At 61.6% G+C, this 25,016-nt stretch overlaps 1 protein-coding gene across 4 annotated transcripts in view; it reads left to right on the top strand.

Moving 5' to 3' along the window:
• The first annotated feature begins 547 nt into the window (after positions 1-547).
• KNDC1 (kinase non-catalytic C-lobe domain containing 1) overlaps positions 548-25,016 on the top strand; it is a 60,436-nt gene continuing 35,967 nt past the window's right edge. For all 4 annotated transcript variants that reach the window (XR_006603155.1, XM_045068750.1, XM_045068749.1 and 1 more), the window contains exons 1-9: positions 548-736; positions 7,822-8,020; positions 8,664-8,722; positions 19,010-19,156; positions 19,507-19,624; positions 20,784-21,442; positions 23,542-23,656; positions 24,384-24,455; positions 24,547-24,608. Coding sequence is in view for 3 of the 4 variants with exons in the window: in XM_045068750.1 (XP_044924685.1) it covers positions 650-736; positions 7,822-8,020; positions 8,664-8,722; positions 19,010-19,156; positions 19,507-19,624; positions 20,784-21,442; positions 23,542-23,656; positions 24,384-24,455; positions 24,547-24,608 (1,518 nt within the window). In the remaining variant the exon portion in view is untranslated. The remainder of the gene's footprint in view (positions 737-7,821; positions 8,021-8,663; positions 8,723-19,009; positions 19,157-19,506; positions 19,625-20,783; positions 21,443-23,541; positions 23,657-24,383; positions 24,456-24,546; positions 24,609-25,016) is intronic.

Raw genomic sequence — 25,016 nt, 5'->3', positions numbered from 1 at the left:
AGGACTGCGGCAGCCCCGCCCCGGGGCGGCGGGGGAGGGACGGGAGCGCCCCCGCGGAGCGTCCACCACCCACCCAGAGCGGCGCCCCCCACCCCCCCGCCCCGGCAGTGCCCCCAGCCCTGCGCCCGGCCCTCGGCCTCGGGGGCCCAGGTGGGCGCTCACCCAGCGGCAGGGGGCGGGGGCGTCGCTCAGGGCACCGAGGGGCCCCGCCCCGAACCGCTCCCGCCGCGCACCGGCCGCCGCCTCCGCGCCGCCCGCAGAAGGGGCCGCGTCCCCAGGAGCGCGCAGCCCCAGTCGCGCCGCGGCGCCCGCCGAGCTGAGCCAGGCCTTGCGAGCGCGGGGACCCCCGGCCTCCCAGGCGCCGGGTCCCCGCTCGGGTGACACTGCGGCAGGCGCGCGGGCGGCTCGCCGAGGGCGGGGCCGCGGGGGGCGGGCGCGTTGCCATGGCGGCGGGGCGCGCGTAGCCGAGCCGAGCCCGAGCCGAGCCCGAGCCGAGCCCGAGCCGAGCCCGAACCCGAGCCGAGCCGGAGCCGGAGCCGGAGCCGGAGCCGAGCCCGAGCCGCAGCCGCAGCCTGGGCCCCGCCGCGAGGCCGAGGCCCCCGCGCGGGTGTGTCCGAGGCGCCGCCGGCGCGCCCGCGGGCTGCAGGCCATGGACGCGGCCGAGCTGTACGAGGAGGAAGGCAAGGACCTGGCGGGCTACGACTTCGAGCCGCTGCCCACTCTGCCGGAGGACGAGGTGAGCCCCGGCGCCCGCGGTGGGACCCGCTCCCCGCCCGCTCCCCGCCTTCCCGGCAGAGTCCGGGGGAGGGCGCCCCCGCCCCCCCCCCCGCAGGCCCCTACCCCGGGCCCAGGTCTTGGCAGCCACTCTCAGCAACCCCCAGCGGCCTTGAACGTTCTCGCGCCGAGCGGGCAGGCCCCCTGGAACGCCCACCTGGGACAGCAGTGGGTGGGTGGTCACTGAAGAAGTTGGTGCCTTGTGGGCTGGGGGGCTGGGAGCTCCGGACTGTGAATGTTGGATGGACCAGTGTGGTTTGGGGCGTCGTGAGGGGGAGGAGGTGGATCCTGTTTTCCTCCTGCCAGCGCCCTGGGAGGTCAGTGGGAGGCACCAGCCAGCAGAGCCCAATCCAGCCCTCAGGTTCCGGAGCTGGGGTGGAGGTCCAGAAAGCCCCCCAGGACAGAGGGCTGCTTCTTGCACACAGTGGACAGCAGGGGCCTCCACTCCGGATCCTGAGTCCTGAGGCATCTCCCTACCCAAGGCTCAGAGAGACCAGCAGCCTCCCTCACTGGAGCTGCTGGTCATTCACTGGACTGCTGCCCGCAGAACCCATTTGCCTGCAGCTCTGGCTTCCCTGGCGCACCCCACAGGCTCTGGCTCGGGGTCAAATGAACAAGGCAGGTCCCTCCGTGGGATTGCCAGCCCCCAGAGGACGCAACCACCCCCAGAAAGACCCAAGGCTATGAGGTCTGGGTGGAGGGCCTTCCAAGCTTCCAGCAGGCGAGTGGCCTGGTCTCCAGGCTTCTGCACCCATGGCTGAGGAGCGCTGGCGTCACGCCATGCTCATGGGAGGGGCTGCAGCCAGATGGTGCTGGTGAAGACCCTCCAGTGCCGGGCAAGGCTGGTGCCAAGGCTGAGACAGGGCCTCCAGCCTCCTGGTGCATGAGGGGCTCATAGGGGCCACAGCTGCAGTCTCCACAGCCTTCCACCTCTGCCCCCCACTCTCAGAGGAGAGCCGGCCGCAAGGACGGAGGTCACACTGTGGGCAGCGCTGTCCTGGGCAGCAGAGTGTGCCCCGGGGCGCCGGTGGCCAGCCAGCCGAGGGCCGCTGCTGCTGCTGCCTGCTCCCTCCTACGCCCGCCGTGGTGGCCTGGATTTGGTGACAGTCTGCAGAGGGGGGAAGCAAGAGCGTGAATAGAGCTTTGGGCATCTCTATGGCTTCGATGGAAAATGAAAGGGCGCGCCCAGCCCACAGCCCTCGGAGTCTCCCCCAGAGAACACATTTCAGCATATCTGTTAGAGACTCACCTCCGAAGTCAGCATCTGTGTAGAACGCAGTTCTTCTGCAGACCCGTGCTAGGTCAGCCAGCCCCCTCTGAGGGCCACCTGTGTGCCCCGTGCAGAGTCAGCGGCCCGTGCCCAGTGAACAGAGCAGCAGAGCCAGGACCCAGACCCAAAGCCAGATCCCCGCCCATGGTTGGCACTCCTGTGTGCCCTGGTGCCTTCTCTGGGCTGGGGTTCCCTCGTACCCCTCTGGGTCGGAGCAGCCCCCTAGCTGTGCACAGTATATAGGGCTGAGGGGTTCCCCCGTCCTGTGACCGGGGCCTCCAGGTGAAGTGGGAAGCCACTGCATTAGTAGCGTCCACCGGGAGAGCTCAGCTGGGCCCTTCGAACTTCTCGCACCTCTTCTGGGGGACAGAGGCACTGTCTTTGGGCATGATCCCGTAAAACAGGAAGCCCGTCGAAGCTCAAGCCTTGGAGCTTGACCGATGTCCTGTACCTGCGAACACACCTGGTTCAGACTTTGCACACACTGAGCTCAGCAGGTGCCGGAGGTTTTACATCTCCATCAGAGACACGTGATGTGCTGCTACAGCCCTGTAGAGCCCGGCTGCCTCCGGAAAGCTCCTGTGTAAGGGGAGGGGGAGGCAGCCTGCATCGTCACCCGGGGGGGCCACGCTGGTGCAAGCCCTGGAGAGAGCCAGACTGGAGAAGACTCAGGGCAGCTCCCCAGGGAGGGACGGCAGGTGTCAGACCCAGGACACAGACAGAGGAGTTTGCAGTCCCACAGCTGATCACAGCCAACTGCACAGCAAGGCCAAGACACGGGGCCCTATGCTCACCCCCACCCCTGCCCAGGAGCCCCTTGGAATGTTTCGCTGGTTATAACCCTGGAGAAGAGCCGAGTGGCCAGTAAACATGAAAAATGTTCAACTTCATCATCGAGGAACGCGGAAGACGCTGACGGCGGGGGTCTCTGCACAAGGCCAGTCGGCGAGGACCAACATCGGGCGGTGGCCGCGTCGGCAGGGACTGGTGTGCCGGTGGACTCCCTCCCGCCAGAGTGCGTGTGCATGGAGCAGCCTCTCTGGGAAGCAGCTTGGGGTCTGGTGGTGGCGTGGAGGATGGCCGCTCCATGTCCTGGCAGCTGCACTCCGGGTGCAAGCCCTGGAGAATTCTCTGAGCTGGTCACCCCCGGAGCATGAGGCGCATGGGCCCGAGGTCCTGGAGGGCGTCGTCCAGCCCACTCTCTGGCTTCCTGTGGGCCGTGTGGCTGCACTGGCACCAGCGAAGGACCGGGATGGGGGATCAGGAAGAGCAGCGGCTGGGGGGGCAGGCCTTCTGGAGGCCGGTGGCGCCCCTTCCAGGGGCCTTCAGGGGACAAAGACAGGAGCGGGCTTGGGGATGAAGGTGGCGTACCGGTTTGGGCCCAGAAAGGGGCCTGTCTCCTGCTCCCTAGACTCCCCGGAGGTCTAAGGAGTATTCTCGTCCCTTTGAAGTTCGGTGAGCACCTCTCCGGCTTCTATGGGCTGGGCGCTGGGCCGGGCCCAGGGATCTGGAGGTGGGCGGGCCCACAACTCCAGGGTGTCCCGTGAGCAAACAGATATTCCCGCGGCGCCCCGCTTGGTCCACGTGAGGCCCCTGGCCAGACAGCACAGGGCAGCAGACAGCTGGGAGCCCAAGGAGAGGGTCGTGGTGGGCGAAGTTTGGGGGTGGAGGGGGCACTTTAGGGCCAGTGGAAGGCCCCCAGCAGGGCACTTGGCAGAGCTCCCCGGGCGGGGGGGTCCAGCCCCTTGGAGGAAGCTGCCGGCAGGCCTGGAGAGTGTCAACTGCTCTCGGCAGTGATCCGTGTCTCGGGGGGCAGTTCCGGTTAGGGTGCGGCAGGGTTGAAGACGGGAACATCAGAGAGTACACGTGAGATCCGCAAGAGCCGTCCAGGGGTCTCTGCGCGTCCCTGCGGGCACCCTGGCTCCCATGCCCTCTCTGACAAGGGGCAGTGGGGTGTCTTCGAGGCCCAGACTCTCCTGGCGGGGCACACTCTGCCATAAGCAGACAAGGGTCCTCCGGTGGGAAGCTGACGCTCGCCTCTGAGACCCAGGGACCGGCTGAGGAGGGGTGCCCTTCCTCCCGGCCTGGGCGGGGTGGAGCTTGTGCCTGCAGGACCTCTAGGGAAGGACAGCTGTCTTCCTGTCCTGCGAGGACTGCAGCTTAGGCGACTCCCACCTCAGGCCTACCCCACATCCCACCCAGCTGGTACGTTCCTGGGGAACGGGAACCCTGGACCCTGTGGGTGGGGTTCCAGGACCCAGGGGCCCACCCAGAAGGCTTGGTCTACACCCAGGATGTACAGCCACCAGAGGCTGCCCAGCAGTGACAAGGTCAGGCTGTGCTGGCGGTGTCAGGGGACAGCTGCAGTGTGAGCAGTCCCGGTGCCTGCGGCCTGCCACGGGCCGTCACGGGTGCCGGGCGTGTGGGCGCCCCACGGGTGAGGCTGCAGACAGGCATCAGTGGGCGCTGTGACCAGCCTTACTGCTCGCAGCACGTCACCTGCTTCTGAAATGTCTGCGACAAGCAGGGACGCTCTTGTCCATCCTGCCCCAGGCCCTGGAGGGTCACTAGGGTCTGCGTCCCGGGGCGTGCGGGGCCCACCTGGCAGCGCGGCTGAACCTCTGGGTCTGGAGGTGGGCACAGGTGTGCAGGATGCCCGCACGGCTCTCATCTGTCAGGGTGGCCAGGGCGAGGGACGTCTCCTGGGATTCTGGTGGAGACGGGCCGGGGACCCTGAGCAGACGACACAGGCTTCCCAGTCTCTCGTCCTTGTCCCGGCCAGCTCACCGGCCGAGTTTCATCCCGCCCACCCTTCTAGAGCCACGGACTCAGGCAAGGAAGGGTGAGTCCTCTGGGTGAGCTGACGGAGGGGTGTCAGGTCCCAGAGGACAGGTGACCAGGGAGTCTTTGGCTCAGGGTCCCCCAGCACGTGGTGAGACCACCCCCCAACCTTGGTGTGCCAGGAAAGCCAGTGGCAGATCTCAGCTCTGTCCCGGAACCACGTCAGCTGAATTGTGCCTTCCCGTCACAGCCGGGCTCTGGAGGGGCCAAGAGCATCTTGTCTGTGAGTGGGGGCCTCGGCCATGAACCAGAAGCAGTGACTCGGGACCCATCAGACCAGTCACCTGTCCAGATGCCCCACCATGAACAGGTGCTGGAGGCTACAGGTCTTTTGGGAAGGATGAGGCACCCCCTCACAGGGAAATCCTTCAGCAGGACGGGGTGGGGGGGCCTTGAACAGGTCATGCCATGGGCCATGAGATGCCCCATGGGCACCCCTGACCTGGGCTCCCTTCTCTGGGCGGCGCATCGACAGCTGTGGGGGCTGGTGCGTGCAGCCGGTGCCGTGTGCGTGCACTCCGACGCAGTGTGGGCTAGCGTGCGTTTCCTAAATAGCACAAACCACGGGGTCTTTGGGTCGTTTATTAGTGCGTGCCTGTGCGTGTGGGACCTCATGCGTGTGCACGTGCGTGTGTGGGGCCGCGTGTGTGTGCGGGTGTGCGTGTGTGTGCGTGTGGGGCCGGTGTGCTCTGTGTGCCTGTGCATGGTCATGGGTGTGCACATGGGTGTGTTGCGTGCACAAGTGTGTGCATATGTATGCACTCCCTAGACATCTCCTTAACGAGGCCCCACAGGCACCATGGGGCTCTCCTGCACCCTGGGGAGTCCCCAAATAGTGCACAGTGTCCCCTAGATTGAGCCAAATCAGAAAGACCTTTTGGGGTACCTGGGCGGCTCAGTCGTTAGGTGTCTGCCTTCGGCTCAGGTTGTGATCCCGGGGTCCTGGGATCGAGCCCCGCATCAGGCTCCCTGCCCAGCGGGGAGCCTGCTTCTCCCTCTCCCACTCCCCCTGCTTGTGTTCCCTCTCGCTCTCGCTCGCTCTGTCAAATATAAACAAAATCTTTAAAAAAAAAAAAAAAAAGGAAAGGGAAGAAGTTTTATCCATGACCCCCGGGAACAGCCGGGAAGTGGAAACGGAGGTTTTCGGGTCTGCTAGCCGCCTGCACACCCCCGTCTGCTTTACGCTCTCATTCGCTTTCCAAGCTGCGACCACCGTCCTCGCAGGGCCACGCGCTGCGGGAAGCCGGCGAGCGGCTCTCTGCTCTTGTCCGCGTGAACCCTGGGCCCCTTCTTGGAGCAGCTTCCAGCGGGCTGTCCCTCCTTCTCCCCTACCCCGCAGAGAGCGCTGGAAGGCCTGGGCACTGACGGGGCCCGTGGCGCGCTCTGAGGAGGAAGCAGGCGGTGGCCTGTGCCGAGCCGCGTGGGCACGCGACCACCCAGTCCCCGGGGGCCCCGCCCATCCCCCCACCCTGCTGAACCCCGAGGCTTAGCCGAGATGCCATGAGACTCACCCTCCGATTCGTTTCCTTCCTTCCTTCCCGCGGCTCCTTGTCCCCCTTGCCCGTGGCTGTGGGGATCCCTGCCCGCAGTGCAGGCGGGAGAGATTCGACGGCTCGAGCTAGACTTTTCCCGACCAGACAGCTAGGCCGCGCTCGGAGAACAGCCCTGTGTGCGGGGCGCGGTGGGGCGGCTGAGGCGGGGCAGGAGGGAGCTCGGGCTTCTGCACCATCGCCCCTGCTCCCCCCACCTCTCCTGACCCCACCTGCGTGCGCCTTCCAGGCTCTGGCTCCCCCGGCCGCCATGGGCCAGCGGAGCAGAGACACACGGGCACAGCGAGGTGACTGGGGCATGAACCGCCGGCCAGCTTCGGGCCTGGAGATCCGAGGTGTCTCATGTGAGAATGTGTGTGCACATCCTCGGGGCACATGCACGGTGTGAGCGCACGTGGGAGTGTATGTGAGTCAGTGTGTGGGCGTCTGGGTGTGCACAACTGTGCATTTACGTAAACATGCGGCTGTGAGCGTGTGCGTGTGTCTGCGTGTGCGTGAGGCCGTGTGGCACGACCATGGAGGGCGCAGGAACTCGTACGTGTGTGCGCACATGTGAGCTATGCATCTGCGACCGTGGGAGAGCTGTGTGTGTGTGTGTGTGTGTCCACCTGGTGCGTCCCGATGTGCACGCCTGCCCGGGAGGTGTGTGTGCGCATGACCATGCGTCCGTGTGTAGGTTCAGGTGCACTTGTGCATGTTTGGGTCCCCTTGGTCACAGGGAGGCCTGGGGTCTGACCCTGGGGGAGGGACCACAGTGACGTCGGGTCCTTTGTGTGCCCTGCCCGAGCTAATGTCGGGGCCGCTCCGCCATCCCATCCACATGTCGCTGTGTGTCCCGGGTTCTGTCAAACGCTCACCCCACGTCGGCTGGGCTGCAAGCTTTCCCGGCACGAATGTGCTTCTGTCTCCCCCGGTGACCGCCCTGCCCGTCTGTTTCTCCCCCGGTGACCGCCTCGCCCGTCTGCGACAACCCAAAGAAGCGAAGACCCCCACAGGCCCACTGAGCCCCGTGTGTGAGCCGGTGGGGTCGGGGTACAGGGCCCAGCTGGACACGGGGGCCGCGGGGAGGCCGTGATTTCTGGGACCAGAAGCTAGGTCCCAGCCCCCGGAGTGAACATGTCTCCCAAGAACACACCGGTTGTTCTGCCAAATGCTCTGTGGCCTCTGGCATCCAGGGGACAGTGCGGAGGGTGACTCCGTGGGTGGCTTTTTTCTAGAGGCTTTGCCCACAGTCCTGTTTCTGATGTGAAGTGAAATCCTGCCGCGCGTTGTCTGCTTCCCGAGAATCCGTGCAGACGCCATGGTGCCAGGCCCTTCCCGGGGAGGAGGGCCTGCTGCGCCCGGGCCTGTCCCCAGACCTGCCTCAGCCGCAGCCTGTCTTGGCAGGAGAACGTGTCCCTGGCCGACATCCTCTCCCTGCGGGACCGCGGCCTCAGCGAGCAGGAGGCGTGGGCCGTGTGCCTGGAGTGCAGCCTGTCCATGAGGAGCGTCGCCCACACGGCCATCTTCCAGACCCTATGCATCACGCCGGACACTCTGGCATTCAACACGAGCGGGAACGTGTGCTTCATGGAGCAGCTCAGTGGTGAGCCCGGGGCGGCACAGGGGTGGCAGAAATACCCGCGGGGAGACCAGGGACACAGGGTCCCGACCCGTCCCCGATTGCAGCGGCCACCCTGGTGGGGTCTCCAGCCCCAAGAACGCGCTGAGGGAGGAGGAGTGGGGGGTCCCCACAGGCTGTGTCACCCGGCTCCTGCAGGGGACCTGCCAGGGGCCAACATGCCCTGGAGACCCTGGGCCACTGGCCCGCAGTGAGTGGTTGTGGGGCATGAAGCAGAGGGCACAGTGGCCCTGCAGGAGGCCCCCACTGGCTGCCCAGCCTCCAGGACTCCCACAGCCCCTGCCCTGCTCCAGGGAGGGCCTGAGCAGACGGCCCGACTTTCCGCAGCCTGTGCCTCCAGTCCCCTTTCTGGGAGCCGGGAAAACCCTCTGCTTCCCCTTTGGACGGCTTCCCCGGGCTTCCAGGGAGCGTGCGGGCTCCACGTTGCTCCGTTTCCTCCGACGCTCGACGCAGTCCCCAGGGACGCCGGGACAGAAGGAGGTGGGGGGGCGGGACGGGGCCCCTGGTGAGCAGGAGGCCATGGCTCCTGACCCTGGGTGGGCGGGCTTCCTCTTCACCGCGGGCCCTGTCCGTGTGCGATCCGAGGCCTTCTCTTTTCCTTCCCCAGATGACCCCGAGGGTGCCTTTGTTCCCCCGGAGTTCGATGTGACCGGGAACACCTTTGAGGTGGGTGGCAGCAGCCGGGCCCCACAACCCTCACCGGGCTGCCGTCGAGGCCGACATGGGGAAGGCCGCTATGGCGGGGGCTCCTCTGTGCAGGGCGCGGGCTGGGGGCGGGGCCGCCTTCGGAGCACCCCCCTTTGTCAGAGTCAGGGTCCCCGGCGGCAACTTGGCGTCTGGACGCGCTTGTCATTATTGTTGTTGAGTGTGTTTCCCGCGTGCGAACTTGACTACGTGTAGCAGGTTGGAAGTGCCCGGGGTTGCCAGTGGCGGCGGGCGGGCATCGCGGCGTCCCCAAGGAAAGAGCCAGGGGTAGGTGGCAGCGCCTGGCGGGACACGCGGCCTGTGGGGGAGCATTCGCGACCATCTCGCTCCAGGCCGAGGTCGTCCCCCCAGGGCACCCTGTGTGCAGGCCGGGCAGCGCGGCAGGGGGCGCCCAGAGTGGACCTCGCCGCGGAGCCTGCAGCCTGAGAGGGACGGAGAAGAACTCGATTGCGAATGAGTCGCTACGAACACAAAAATCCTAGCTTAGTGACATCAGGTTAAATTTTAGGGTCGGCTCCTCCGGGACTCCGTGTTACTTTGTAATAAGCTGGCATAGGCCTGGTCCGTGCTCGGGGCGGTCAGGACCCCAGGGCCCTGGGTCACCGGTGGGGCAGACCTCTCAGATGCCCTGGCCTCTGGGGCCAGAACCAGAGCCTGGGGCCTTGGCTTGTGGCAGTTCCCAGCCCTGGTCCGTGCACAAACTCCCTTGGTTCACCTGCTTGTCCAAGTCCAGAGCCAGCACGGAACCGGACTCCGGGATTAAGGAAAATTCCCCCAAGCCGCCCACCTCTGTGCCACGGGGCTGGTCCTAACAGCAGTGTTGCTGGGTGTGTGCTGGTTCCCACCTTCTCAGAAGAGTGTTGCTGCGTGTTATCTTCTGGAACTTTCTCTGGAAAGTTCTGGACGTGCTTCTGGACGACACGTCTGAACCCAGCGGAGGGTCACGTGCAGCCCACAGCTCGTGGGGCATTAGTGCCGCTCTGCGCACCCTCGGTCGATCTGGGCCAGACCCGCCACGGGACGGCCACGGGACGGCCACGCAGCGGGGCAGGCGCTGTTCCACGGTCTCGGACGCAGGCTGCCCCTGAGTGCTCTCCCGCCAGCATGTGCCGCGGACCCCCTTCTCCCCGTCTTCCGTGGCGTTGTGGTGTTCTCCTCCTGTATCTGCGCCCGCAGTCGGAGGGTAACTGTTGCGTCTGCAGCCGGCGCTACCCTTCGCCTCCCGGAAATGACCGGGCGGCCGAGAGCTTCTCTTGGTGCAGGTTACGCCTGCCTGTGTCGGAGGTTGGAACTGAGACAGACCCTGCGACACACAGACCCGGGCTCACTTAAAACCAACGGTCAGCCGTTGCACGTTAGCATACAGAACAGGTTTTCATACATTAAGAGACTTTCCGAAACCTGAGGTCTAATGGAGGTTTGCCGATATTTTCTACCAGGAATTCTAAAATTTGGCTCTTCACAGCCGAACTGCTTGACGGTGGTTTTCTCAGCAGTGGGAGGTAAGGACCCTGCTCCTCCCTTCCTGTGCGGGTGCCCATTCCCGCGGGTGCTGGCCGTGGGCACACACGTGACGGGCCCGGCGGCAGGAAGGGCCCGTCCAGCCCAGCCCCAGACCGAGCACCTCCCTGGAAGGGCGCCCGACCCTGTTCTTCCTCAGAAATATTCTCATTATCCTTGGTCTTTAATCTTTTTTTTTTTTTTAAGATTTTATTTATTTATTTGACAGACAGAGATGACAAGCAGGCAGAGAGACGGGGAAGCAGGCTCCCCGCTGAGCAGAGAGCCCGATGCGGGGCTCGATCCCAGGATCCTGAGACCATGACCCGAGCCGCAGGCAGCGGCCCCACCCACGGAGCCCCCCAGGCGCCCCCTTGGTCTTTCTTCTTGCGCATAAATGTTAGAATGAGTTACCCAGTGCCGCGAAAAGCTCTGTTGGCATTTGCTGGACAGGCGTGCACTCTGCATCCCTTTGGGGAGGAGGGTCTCTGTAGGGCCGGGTCTTCTACATAAACCCTTTCACCACCTCCGTCCAGCACCCCAGTGGCCCTGTGTCGGCGTCTGGAGCCTTTCACTAGCTGAGTCTCGGGCATTTGCTCATTTCGGCTTACACGCGGACCCGGTGGTCATCTCTGGTTTGTTGCTCGTCTGTGGCGCACGGTCCCGTAACACCTGAATCCTCCGTCCAGCCGTCGCGCTGAATCCGTTTACTGTTTCCGTAGCTTCTTCGGTCTTTCTCTCCAGCGATCAGCCCGTGCGAAGGGTTTGCGTCCTGTTGCCGCTCCCCGTCCCACTGTCTGCCCCGGGAGCCGCGCCGCAGCCAGCAGTGCGGTGTGGGGGGCGTGGGGCTCTGACAGCAGCGTCTCCCCGCACCCCTCCCCCAGCCAGGGCGGTGTCGGCGGTGCGAGGCCCTTCTGGGCCAGTTCTCTACCGTGGCCGTACCTCCGGCGTTATGAAAGTGCTTCTGCGTCCTTTGAAATGACCATTAAGATTTTTAATATTTACATACTTAATTTCTTTTTTAAATTTATTTATTTGTCAGAGAGAGAGAGAAAACACAAGCCTGGGGAGCAGCACAGAGAGAGGGAGAAGCAGGCTCCCCACTGAGCAGGGTGGGCTCGGTCCCAGGGCCCTGAGAGCATGACCTGAGCCCCCCAGGGGCCCCGCGAACTTGTTTTCTGACGTTGATTCCCTCCTTCCTGCTTAGAAAAACCTAAAGCAGCGGCTCAGCGCAAGGTCACGTCCCCCCTGCAGACGCTTACTGTGGCGTCTCGGGCCGTGTCTGACCACGTCGGGGCAGGACCGTCCCAGGCCGTGCGAGTGCCCCAAGCTTCCCCTCCTCTGCTCACGAGAGCTCGTGCGACTGTGGGGCACCCTGTCCCCGAGGCCCCTTCACCCTTACTCATCAGGACACCTGGGTCCTCGGAGGGAAGGCTTTTGTGCGAGCTCTACTTGGAGTGGCGGGAGCGACGTTTTCTGTTCCTCGCCAAGAGCTTTCTGGTAAACTGTGGGTTTCTGAAGGTGGCCCATTTCTCCTTGTGTTTTCAGTTGCTGCCGCTTGGTCGCCGTGCTGTCTGTGGGACCTAAATTCTCCCTCCTTGTCCTTGTCAGGCTCGCCGGCGGGCATTCCCTTGGTTCGTTTTTCAAAGACCCCACCTCGTGCCGCACGATCTCTCCCGACGTCTTTGTTTTCTTTCTCCACGGGCTTCATTTTCACTCTCTTCTCCTTGTTCTGAGTTCGGCAAGTCCCCCCCGACACGAGTCAGCTCAGCTCTGCTGCTTCCTTTCTGCATGAACATTTCTCTCCAAGCCCGTGCGTCTCCCGCGGAACACGGGTCTGGCTGTGTCCTGCCCACCGGGCCAGGGGCACTGGTACCAGCCTCCACTTCCCAGTGTTTATTTTATTCCCAGGGATTTCTGCACGAAGGGGTTGACTTTCTCCCGACTTGTTCTGGAGACATAACGTGCGCACAGAGACACACACGGTCATAAGCGTGCAGCTCCACGTGCTTTCCCAGGCCGAGCAGCCCTGGCCCCGCACTCACGAAGAGAGAGCACACGGGCTCCCTGCGGGGCGCGGGGCCGGGCAGGCCAGCCACAGCGTCCACACTCCTGCCTGTCCGCAGCGGCCAGGGGCGGCTCCAAGCCTTAAATGTGTCCCGACTCTGCACTTGTCCCACTGTGAGTTCCCTTATTTCCCAGCAGGTGATTTTCTGGGTTTTCCACCCACGGAGCTGGCAATTCTCCTTACCTGACATGTGCAGAGGGCCTGCTGGTGTGTACTGACGCCTTGAGCCCAGTGTTTGCATGCGTCCCCCCTTGGGCCCATGATCCCAGGGTCTCTGTTCTGCTCTTGGATTAGCTTCATTCTAGTGTCTGTTCCTAGGGCTGTGAGGACCCCCCCAAGTGCTGCCTTCTGGAGACCCAGGACATGTCCCATGGACTTACCATGTCTGCTCAGGTGCCCATTCCTGCCCGCAGCCCAGGGCCTCGACCCCCTGCACAAGGACCACGGTGGCAAATGTGTCTTCTTGGGGCATTCCCGACAGGGTCGGCCCTGCTGCTTGACTAGGAGACCTCTGGCCCTGGCCTCTGGGCCTCTGGACTGTGGCAGGAGTGCAGCCTGCCGGGCCGAGCCTGCTGGCCGTGTCAAGACTGAGCCACACCCTTGCCCCCTGTCCTCCCACCAGGAGGCAAAGATAGAGATTTTCCTGAATTCCTCACACAGAATGCCCCCTCGTGGCCCCACCCCACAGCCCCACCCACTGCTGGGACGGCGCCTCAGGCTCCCCAAATCCCCAGATGCGTGGAAGCCGGCCCTCCTGGACCATCCCCTGCACATGCCAGCCTTTGCCCAGGATGCCTCAGAGATGGGCTCGTTCCCCAAAGCTGAAACAATGACCATGGCCAGCATTCAAGGCCTGCCCCAGGCAAGCCCCTGACCCTCACGGACTCACCATGAGCATCTTTGGGCTCCAGAAGGACATCGACACCCCCCACCCACCAGGACTGTCCCTCGTCCTCCGACGTGAGTGCCAGGCCTCACAGGGAACAGAGCAGGTGGGCTCCTGCTCCGTGGGCCTCATGGTCTCCCGGGGGACGAACTTGAGGTGGGCAGTGGGCTGGGTCCTGAGAGAGGAGGATGTGGTCTTTCAAGGAGACGACAGGGTCCACGTCCAGCTCAAAAATCCTTGGAGGCCATTCTGAGAAAGTGATGTTCAGGTTGGAACCTGAAGGGTGAGTAGGGTTCGCCAGATCCAGACCAGGAAGGGCTTCCCAAGACAGACAGGAAGGAACGTGTAACGGCCTTGAGGGGCAGAGGTGCCTGCGTTGGCGGCGCGTCGAGAACAGCGTCATCCGACGGGCAGTGAGAGTGTTTGTCGGCGTGCTGTCTCTCGCAGATACGGAGTGATGGGTGGGTGGCTGGGTGGACGTGCGGATGGGCGTGTGGGCGGCTGGGGGCCGGGGTGCGGGCGTGTGGGCGGCTGGGTGGTTGGATGCATGTGTGTGTGGGTCGATGGCCGGATGACTAGATGGTCTGGGGACCGGACGGATGGCACCGTTGTTCCTAGAGGGGAGTAAAGGGCAGACGCAGATACCCTCACCTTGCAGGAACAGAGGCAGGTTTTATTCTCAGGGCTGAGATCGCGTGGTGCTCAGGGCAGGCTCGCGGCTCTCGGCCCCGGCTGGAGCCCTACCTGGGGGCTCATAGGGTTCACCTTTCCTTCCACCGCAAGCATCAGCCGCCAGCAGGGTCCCTAAGACATGGCGTCCGCCCCAAGTCCGTGCCACAGCTTGACTTCAGTTTGGCGCCCTCGGGAAGCCCCGGACACTGGCTGTGTGGGGGCCCAGGCAGGGCACCCGGGGTGTGGTCGGCAAGGTCAGTGTGTGAGAAGGGCGGGCAGGCTGCCCTCCACATGGGGACCAGGGCTGGGGGTTCGGTGTCTTCTGTGAGAGGTGGGGTAGTGGCCCACGGGCCCTGGGCAAGCGGCCGGACACCAACAGGGACAGGTGCGGGAGGTCGGGGGCAGGGCTGCCCTGTCTGTGGGTGACAAGTCTGTGGGCCTGAGGTCTAAGAGACCCCGGTGGGAAATCACAGAATAAGAGACCTGAGAGGCCAGCTGAAAGCAACGTACATCCCCAGAACAAGTAGCTTCTCTTTGTGTAGGTCATTACCGGTCGGAGAGGAGATGGTTTCGTTCATATCAGCAGCAACCGTAGAGTCGGGAGTAGGTACGGCAGGAGGGCCGGAAGTGTGAAGTGCAGCACGTTTCCAAAGACGAGACACCCAGATGCAAGACGAGGGCACAGACCCGCCCCTGCCCCTGAGCCGCCCCCCAGCTCTCCGGAGACGTAGCTGACCTCTAACATGGTGTGAGTCTGTGCACAGACCGACGACGGCATACGCTTGTGCTTTGCAAACCTCCCCCTTCTGGTGGGTTAGTTAGCACCTCCGTCGTGCAGTCACCATTTCTTTTCGTTGAGAGAACACTTGGGGTCTCCTCTCTGAACAGCCTCACAGTACCCGTTGCACTGTCGCGGGCCCTGTCACTGAGCCACGCGCCGACGCCAGGAGCTCACTCGCCTCCCCGTCTCCGCCAGCCCCAGCCCTTGGCAACCGGCCCTGCACGGTGTCTGTGCGTTCGGCGTTTTTAGATTCCGCGTAGAAGTAGGATCAGATGGTGTTTCTCTTTCTCTGTCAGACTCGCTTCGTGCAGCGTAATGCCCTCAAAGGCTTCCTTTCTCACAGCCGAATCGGATTCCCTGGTATCTCTAGACCGCATTTCATTTTTTTTTTTCCTTTAAAGATTTTATTTATTAGAGAGAGTGCACAAGCAGGGAAAGCAGCAGGCAGGGGGAGAAGCAGGCTTCCCACGGAGCAGGGAGCCCGATGCGGGACTCGGTCCCAGGCCTCCAGGAGCATGACCTGAGCCGAAGGCAGAGGCTTAGCGACTGACCCCCCAGACGCCCTTAGACAGCACCGCTTTACCGATACATCCAAAGGCTGACACGGGCTGCTTCCACGTCTTGGCTTTTGTAAATAAAGCTGCGGCGAACGTGGGCGCACACACATCTCTGAGACCCTGATTGTACTTCCGTTGGGTAAGGACCCAGACGTGGAATTGCCAGGGAGTGTGGCAGTTCCGTCTGTAACGTCGGCGAGCCTCGGTGCTGTTTCCCACGGTGGCGGCACCAGGTTGCATTTCCTCCAGCCGTGCGCAGGGTTCCCCTTTCTCCACATCCTCGCCGTATTGTCTCTTGTCTTTTTGGTAAAGCCACAGCCACAGGTGGGAGGTGACGTCTCCTCGTGCTTGGGCCGTGTGTCTCCCTGAGGACGAGTGACGCCGCGCATCTTTTCTCGTGTCTGCTTGGCCATCTGGACGTCTTCTTTCGAAAAGTGTCTCTTCGGTTCCTCTGCCCATTTTTTAATCAGATTATTTCTTTGCTCTTGAGTTGTAGGAGTTCCTTCTAAATTGGGGGATTCACTCCGTCTGAGACAGATGGCTTGCAAATACTTCCCCCATTCTATCGGCCGCCCGTCTCCTCTGCCGCGCGACATCGTTCCCACTTCCTTGTTTTCCTTTTGTTGCTTCTGCTCTTGGTGTCACGTCCGAAAAGTCATTGCCAAGACCAATGTCTTAGGGTTTTTCCCGGTGTTTTCTGGCGGGAGTGCTATGGCTCGGGGTCTTACGTCACGACCTTCACCCATTTCGAGTTAATTTTGTAGGTGGAGCGAGGCGGTCCACGTTCATCCTCCTGCGGGTGACTGTCCAGTTTTCCCGGCACCACATGGTGAAGCGACCGACCTTTCCGCATTGACCATCACTGGCTCCCTTGTCAAATGTTGGTTGATTGTGTAGCAAGAGTTTATTTCCGGGCTCTCAATTCTGTTCCTGTGGTCTGCGTGTCTGTTCTTCTTCCAGTCTGGTCTGCTCGTGCTACCGTAGCTTTGGGGTCGTTTGACCTCAGGATATGTGGTGCCTCCAGCTTTGTTCTTCTCTCTCAGGACTGCTTGGGCTATTTAGGGGCCTTTTGTGGTTCCATATGAATTTAGGATTGTTCTATTTCTGTGAAAAATGCTTTTTTCTGTGAAAAACAAAAACTTTGATAAGGATTGCATTCAATCTAGAGATGACTTCGGGAGGTACGGACGTTGCAGACACTAGACCCCCCAGCCCGTGAGCACGGCGCGTCTTCCACCAGAGTGTTAAACTTGTCAGTGCATAAAACTTTCACTTCCTTGGTTAAATTTATTCCTAATTTTTTTTTTTGTTTTCGATACTATTGTAAATGGGATTGTTTTCTTTACTTATTTTTCCTGTATTACACTGTTTGTGTGTGGAAAGAGAGCTAACTTCTTCATGTTGCCCTTATGTCCTGCAACTTTATTGAATTTGTTGATCTGTTCTAAGAGAGCTGTGGCAGAGTCTCTAGGGTCTTCTATATGTAAGACCGTGTTGCCTGAAAATAGAGACAATTTTGTTTCTTCCCTTCTGATGTGGGTGTTTTTTATTTCTCTTTCTTGCTTGATTGCTCTGGCTGGGACTTCCAGTGCTGTGTTGATAGGAGAGGGAACACCGGACACCCTTGTCTCGTTCCGATCTTAGAGAAAAGTTCTCACCCTGCCACCACCCACTGTGATGCTGGCTGGTGGCTTGTCCCATGCAGCCTTTGCTATGTTGAGATTTTGTTCTGTTTCTTCTATACCTAATCTCTTGAGAGTTTTTATCATGAAAGACGCTGAGTTTTGTCAAATGTCTTTCTGCGTCTATTGAGATGATCATGTGATTTTTGCCCTTCATTCTACTAATATAGTCATCATGTTGACTGATTTGCAGGTCAGTTGGATCACTTTGCAACCCAGGGATAAAACCCACGTGACCATGGTGTACATCCTTCTCATGTGGTGCTCAGTTCAGTTTGCTGATATCTTCCTGAGCACTTCTACATCTCTGTTCATCAGGGATTTGCTCTGTAGTTGTCCTTTGGTTCTTTATCTGACTTTGGCGTCGGGGTAACGCTGGCCTCACAAAGTGAGTTTGTGAGTGTTCCCTCCTCCTCAGTTTTCTGGAAAGACTCAAGAAAGATTGGTATTAATTCTTTAAAGGTTTGGTAGAATTCACTAGAGAAACCATCCAGTCCTGGCTTTTCTTTGTTGAGAGGTCTTTGATTACTGATTCAATTCCTTAGTATGCATGGTCTGTTCAGATTTTCTATTTCTTCATGATTCAGTCTTGATAGGTTGTATGTTTCTAGGGATTTATCCATTTTTTCCTAGGTTATCCAATTTGTTGGTATGCAGTTGTCCTCAGTAGTCTTAAGACTCTGTGTGTTTCTGTGGTGTTACCTGTAATGTCTCCTCTTTCCCTTCTGATCCTATTAATTTGAGTCCTTTCTTCTTTATGGGCTAGTCCAGGAGTAGGGTCCATGGCCAGGACCAAAGTCCGTCTGTTTTCCTATTATCTGACACATAGGTGGGCAACATTCCTGCCGGGTCCCTCAGCATGAGGCACTGGCTCACACAGACCCCACACAGGGGCTCTTGGCTGTGAGTGGAGGTTGAACTGCTGTCGAAGAAGACATCCTGTTGACCTTGGTGACATCCTAAGTATTTTATTTTGTAAGAAGTTGATCCTTCCCAAATTCTGCATTATCGATGCAATTACAATAAAATCACAACCATTTATGGTTTATTTTGTGAATGGGAATGGGAGAATTTATATTTGTGCTTTGAAACCAGACAAAAGTGAAAATAATCCAACTTTCTAAGGGAAAAAGAGGGACAGCTTGTCCTCAGGATACAGAAATACACTGTGGCGCTACTATAATTAAAATAGCACAGTCTGGACAGGACAGACACCTGGGCCAGCATCAGAGGAGGGGAGGCCCGCTGGGCCCCGGGGTCCCGGGGGAGACAGCAGGACCAGCAGTGGCGGAGGGCAGAACATCCTCTAAATGCTTCCGGGGCTGCTCTCCACGACAAGGGAGACAAACCCAGATCCTGACCACATGCCAGCACACTGACAAATTGCAAATGGATTAGAGCTGGATGTATAAAACTTATAAAAAATATGGGAAGAAACAAAAGAAAGATGTTTTTATCAACCTGGGGTAGGGAAGAGCCTCCTAAGAACAGCTAAAGAAAAAAAGGTCTGATTTCACCGATTAAACGTGAGAATTTTTGAATGTCAGAAGACGGATGAACTACATCAAAAGCTAAGTGACAAATGGAAAGAACATATGTGTGGCACCCAGACCGGCGGTCGGATCCGGTGTGCCAGAGGTGCGCCCCAAACAGGAAACAGCCTGGTGGCGTGCGAGGCCCGTGAGTGAGCATAAGGAGGAAAAGTTAGAACCGTGAATAGCAAAGAACAGATGCTCAGTCTCATTCATAATCAGAGAAACACAGATTTAAAGAAAGAAGACTGCCCTTCGGAGACACGGCGACCATCACAGGTGGGGGTCCTGTGTCTGCACACCCTGGGGTGAGGCTGGGGTGAACCGGAAGCCCGGGGGGTGTCCACTGGTCAGTGCAGCAAGGCCTGCACAGACCCCACACCCACAGGCACAGGGCCCCTGCCTTCGTGTCGGCACAGTCACCATGGTGGGGGAGGCACTGCCTTGGCCGTGCCGCATGGGCCATCAGGAGCAGGGGTCCCCCAAAACACGTGTCCCAGGCCAGTGGAGCAGAGACCGTGTGGGGACAAGCCATGCTCCGGGGCACTGATCAGCTTTCTGGGGCCGCAGGCTCACATCTACTCTCTGGGGGCCACGCTGAAGGTGGCCCTGGAGTACGTGACTGACCCTGAGCTGGAGCCTAGGCTGAGCCAAGACCTGGAGGTGTTGCTGAGCCGGATGCAGGCAGAAGACCCCAGGGACCGGCCCGACCTCGAGGTACAAAATCACCCTCAAGGCGAAGACCTGAGACCCTCCCTCTAGCCCCGGGGCCCCGGGGAGACACACACACACACACACTCACACACACAGGGCACTCCTGCCCCCACACCTCTCCCCTCGGTGCACGGGCTCTTCTTCAGCTGGGACCTGGTGGCATTGCATTTTGCTTAAAGAAGAACCTGATCTTTTATTATACATTATTACTGTGAAGAGGGTGGCTTAGAAGAATGGCCTGGTTTTCCATAATCGCGGGACACATAGCTTTTCTTTGCCAGAAAGCAGACATGGAGGGGGTGGGCTCCAGAGGGCAGGGCTCCCCGCGCTGAGCTTTTTGCACACGTGTGCAGGCCATCATCGCGCTGTGTGAGGAGAAGATGCTGTTCACATCCTCCTGCCGCCTCTGCCGGAGCCTCTCGGCCGTCGGGAGGAGAGTGCTCTCCATCGAGTCCTTCGGAACATTTCAAGGTAAGCGCTTGCACACACAGTCACACACACGCACACATGCACACGCACATGTGTGCATGCCGTCGTGCTCACCGTGTAAACACCCACACTCATGTGCACGTGCCCCACGGGCACACATGTTCACACTCACTTGCTCCCGGAAGCATATGTGAAAGGGCAAAGTCCTTCACACCTACTGGTGCACGTGCACACTTGTCCACACACACAGTTGTGCACGAGCACAACACTCTCCCATGCACACCCATTTTGTAGCCATGCTCACAGACAGACCCCTTCGCTCGCAGTCACCTTGCACAGGCTTTGCAGACAGCTGGGCCCCTGGGGGTGGAGCACAGGTCGTGCTGAGACGTGAGCAGCCCTGCACCTCTCCGTGCAGGTCCGTGAGCAGGTCGGGACAAGGGCCCAGCGACACTGAGCCGTTCCTTCCCACTGGCCGGCACCACACGGTGCCTGACGGACCCGTTACTTCTCCACAGGAGAAGCTGCTGCTGAAACCTCTGGGCTTTCCTGTCCCCCGTGGGGCTCCTGCATGGTCTCACATCACGTTTTGAACAAACATCAGTGTCTGTGCTGTGCCTGCAGCAGGGAGCCTAGAGGGCCCTCAGGGCGGCCACACGGAGCCTCTGGTGGCAGCAGGCCCCAGTGGCCTGAGGCTTAGCTCCCCCGGGCAGCAGAGAGCAGTCCCCCGGAAGAGGCTGCAGGCCACAAGGAGGGGCGTGTGTCTCGAGCTGCGTCCACGGAGACCACAGACGTCTGTGCAAGGGGCGGTGGTGGGGAGGGCCCATGTGTCTTGAGCTGCGTCCACGGAGGATGGTGGCTGCATCCCGACTCCGTGTCTTCCTTCAGGGACAGCATTCTTGTGATCGTACTAGAAAGCAAAGGCTCTTTGGATAAGCTGCTTGGATGACCTTATGAAGACCCCGGGGAGGTGTGCATGCTGCACAGGGAGCCCAGGGGCCCCTGGAGCCTCCGTAGTTGGAATCAGCCAGGTCATGCAGATGAAGGTGGCTCTAGGCCAGTGCTGTGGGGGGAGGGAGGCCCAGGAGAGCAGGGGAGGCGCCTACGTCCCTCTGGTACCAGGTGCAGTCACTGGGGATGCCCACCCTGGGCTCAGGTCCCCGGCCGCCTCCCCTGCAGCAGTCACCTTGCTTTTGTCCAGATGTCACCGAGAGCACCTGGAGTGGGAAGCCAGCCACAGGAAGCATGGGGCCCAGGAGGCCGACGGGGGGCCAAGCCGTGGACCCAGGGAGCGTGCCCCAGCGCCCTGCCCAAGAAGCCCAGGGCAGCCCAAAGCAGCCTGCTGCCCAGCCCTCCAAGCCCCTGCTGTCAGCCCCCGTGAGAAACGGAGAGCAACTGGCCAGTCTCCTCCTGGACTCCCAGCACCCCCCGGGCGACATGGAGAGGAGGTGCCTGCGGAAGGTGCAGACCTTCCCCAAGCTCCCGCCCGATGGCCCTGAGCCCAGCACTCTCTGCCTGACGCTGACCCCCGCCAAGAACCAGCCACCCATACCCCAAGTCTTCCCTCCAGACCTCAGCAAGGCCTCTCTAGATGGGAAAAATGGCCTTTCCAGCTACAAATCAGAGCCCGATTCCAGACTGCTGCCGGGGCGGGAGCCCGAGCTCCAGCAAGGGGAACCCGGAGACGCCAGCCAAAGTGGGGACAGGGCGTGTGGGGCACTGGGTTGGAGCCCGGTGGAGCAAAGCGCCCCACCCCGTTGCGAAGACCCTGGAGATGCAGGCCGAGAGCCCAAGACATGCAGGGCTGAGGAGGGGTCAGCGGGCCGAGCTGGGGAGCCGGCTAGCGCCACGGCAGAGCAGGTGGGTGACAGCGGTTCCCACCACATGCCAGGAGGGGCCCGCATGCGTGCACGCACTCAGTCCATGGCTCACATGCGGTGCTGGTGTCTCCTGCACGGAGAGGAGTGACTCCGTCACTCCTGCTCCATGACTTACCAGTTTCAAGCAAGCTATCTATTTCTGAAGGAAGCTCTGGGTACAGCCTGCTGTTGTCCCAGGCCAGGCCCTTCCTGCGCCCTTCCTGGAGGTGGGGTGTCCATGGGAGCTGCCCCACACCCCACACGTTCACCAAAGGAGACACACCCCTGCTTTGGGGTTAATGTTCTTGCCAAAGGAGTGTGCAGGGAGCTGCCTTCCCAGGAGGAGGCGCAGCAGCCCCAGGCCGGCAGGCTTACCTCTGCTGCTCTGTTCCCCAGCCTGGTGGCCAGCGGCGGCAGTGCCTTTTTCTCCTAAGTATCTCAAAGTCAGGAGCAGGCTCCTGAATGGCCCGGTTGGTTGAGCACCCTACTCTTGATCTGATCTCAGGGTCATAGGTTCAGTCTCTGCACTGGGCCCCACAGCAGGCATGATACCTGCTCCCCGCTGAGCATGGAGCCCGACGCGGGGCTCCATCCCGTCACCCTGACATCATGACCCGAGCCCAGATCAGCAGCCGGACGCTTGACGGACTGTGCCGCTCAGGCACCCCAACACTCGAGTTAGTTTAAAACAAATGTCTGTCGCGGAGATCCCCCTGCACACCCCTGTGTCCACACCTTAGCCCACATGGTCTCCACTGGCCTCCTGGGCCCACACAGGCTTGTGTGTAGACAGCTCCAGCCACTGAGGCAGGAAAACCCCACCACATCCCGGACTGGGCTCACCTTCCCATGCCCAACAGCTTCTTGGCCTGGGACAACAGCAGCCCACTTGTCAGATGGCTGAACTGAGGCATGGAGCAGCCGTCCATGCCGTTGGAGGGTGGGCAGCCGCTGAGGGGCAGAGCCAAGCCAGCTACTCAACCACCAGGCTCCCCTGCCCCAGAGGCCTCATGGGACCAGGGCCCGTCCGGACCTCACCCCCACCCCAGGCACAGCCTGCTGGGCATCAGAGCCCCAGATCTCTGCAGCAGAGCTCGACCTGGTTTCAAAGCCAGCTGCCGCAGCCTCCACATGTGGCGAGGGGCATGGGGAGGGCCGGAGCATGGGCTGCCAGCCACACTTGCAGACATGTGGCAACAAGCTAGAAAGAGCAAGGCAGCGGCACCCCAGGCGTGGGGGGGTCAAGGGTGCCTCGGGGACCCTCCCTAAAGCATGTGCTTGTGTGTCCCAAGTGTGGTGGCTGGGGCCTGGCTCTTTCTGCAGCCTCCGAGGCGAGGACCTCCTGCCAGCTGAGTGCGTTCCTCAGACTCCCGGGAAATCTGTGTGTGGTGGGGAGGGTGGGGGAGAGTACGGTCGTGGAAGACGGCCCATCTCCGCCACCAAGCGTACAGCTCAGTGGCGGCCAGTCCCCGAGTCCCGCAGCCAGCCCCAGCCTCCCCCGCCAGCCCTCTCTTCACCCTCCCGACGAAGCTCTGTCCCGGTCCCCGCATCCACCCTCTGTCTCTGGGACTGTGACGGCTCCTGGCACCTCACGACGGCAGCGGCACACACTCCTGGTCCTTCAGTGCTGGCTCTCTCCCTCGGCATCAGGCCTCTGGGGCCCCTGCACGCAGGAGAGGTGCCGGCCCGTCGCTCCTCTCGAGGCTGCGGGACACTCATCCCTTCACCCCTTCATCCGTGCTGGGCGCTCGGTCCCTGCCCCCGTGGCTGCCGTGACCCACGCTGCTGTGAACACGGGTGCAGACACCTGTTGGAGGCCCTGCTCCTGGCCTTGGGGGTGCGCGCCCACAGGTGGGGTCACGTGATCATCTGGTGATTCTCTGTTCAGTTCCTGAGGGTCCACACTGGTGTCCCCACATTCTGGCCAGGCACGCTGGATTCCCAGCCCCTGTCGTGTCCACGTGGGGACGTCGCTCCCCACAGGGCCAGGAGTGGGCCATGTGGGAGGCCCACCCCACCCTTATTCAACGTGGTTCCTGCCCTGCCACTTGCCCGCGGGCCCAGGACCACGCCTGCTAGGTGCCACTTCTCCCTCCCCAGGTCATCTCCCTGCGGCAGCTCCTGCGCCAGCTGGGCCGGCCCTTCAAGGAGTGCGAGCTCTGGGCTCTGTCGCACACGTGTCTCACTGCTCTGCGCGCTCACCACGAGCACCCAGGTGCTGGTTTGTCCTGCGGGTCCGTGCTCAGCCTGCCCCCCATCCCGTGCATCCCAGGGCATCACATGGCCTCAGTCAGGCACATGTGGGCCCCGGGGACCGCCTAGGGCCAGGTGGCTGTGAGCCCACAGGGTCCTGGAGGTGTTGGCTCTGGTCTTAGGACCAAAAGGGTCTGGGGGCCGCAGGGGGCAAGTGCATGGAAGGTGGGCCTTGAGACCGACGACCCTGCTGTAGAGTGGGAGTTGTAGGGGTGGCCCACAGCCCCTCAGCAGGCGCCATTGTCCCCAAGGAGGCAGAAGTGGCCGGGGGAGGGGGGATTTCAGACACTGCCCTGGTTTGCAGCCTGCTGGACAGTGTGACAGGCCCACGACCCATAGGCCCTTTGGGGCGCAGCCTCCTCTGGGACCCCTCAGAGGGGCAGCACCCGGGGCTGGGCTGTGACCCTCCATGCCCCGACTTCTTCCTTCCTCTCCATTTCCAGCTTGATGTGCGAGGAGCGGCCCTGAGGCAGCTCCGGTGGCAGGAGGGGTGTTGCAGAGGACCCCCGTGCTCCGTCCACCGGGCAGTGTGCTGGGGCCTCTGAGAAGAAGCAGTGCACCAGCCCCGGCCCCTGGGCTCCCTGGGGTGGGGGGCGGCGCAGAGGGAGCCCCCCCCGCCTGCCTCTGCGGGGTTCCTGGGAGAGCAGTGTTCCCACGTGAGCCACCCTGACCCTCACCGTCTCTTGCAGCCTGCCTGTGCCTGGACTCCGTGCTGGTGGCCGAGGACGGGGCCGTGCTCTTCAGCCCACCCCCCGCCAACGGTGTGTACCGGGGTCGCCCTCAGGAGCTGTGCTCTGCCGCGGACACCCAAGCCTGGAAAGAGAACTCTGAACTGGGGCTTTTCTCTCTTAGGCACTTACGACTCGTTCTTTCTGGCTCCTGAGGTTGCAGAGCAAGAACTGGTGACTGAGAAGGCAAGCGGGCGCCCCCTGTCCCTCCCTACACCCACAGCACCCATGGTACCCCCTTCTGCCCAGAGCCGGGGGTGGGGGAGGAGGTGTGGGCCCAGCACAGGGCCCAGGAGAGGCAGGGCCCTCCCGCAGTGCAGCGGTCACCTCCAGAGCCTGGCCCTCCTGGCCAGGGTGGCCTCCACCTAGCCAGTGCCTCCCCAGGGGTGACAGGCGCATGGCTCTGGGAGCGTCACCCCAAGAAGGGTGGGACTTGGGCAGGGACCGTTCAGGCCAAACGTGCTGGTTGAGAGAGCCAAGGGCTGAACGGTCAGCAGTGTTCACGAGGCACTTGCTACACAGACCCATTATCCAAAATTAAACTGCGAACTTGGGGGCACCTAGCTACCTCAGTCAGTGCAGCGTGCAACTCTT

The sequence above is a fragment of the Mustela putorius genome, unplaced genomic scaffold (genome assembly GCF_011764305.1).
Source record: "Mustela putorius furo isolate JIRA1106 unplaced genomic scaffold, ASM1176430v1.1 tig00003909_pilon_pilon_pilon, whole genome shotgun sequence".
NCBI classification, from domain to species: domain Eukaryota; kingdom Metazoa; phylum Chordata; class Mammalia; order Carnivora; family Mustelidae; genus Mustela; species Mustela putorius.
The sequence above is the reverse complement of the archived record's forward strand: the minus strand, read 5'-3'. Positions and strand labels throughout refer to the sequence as shown.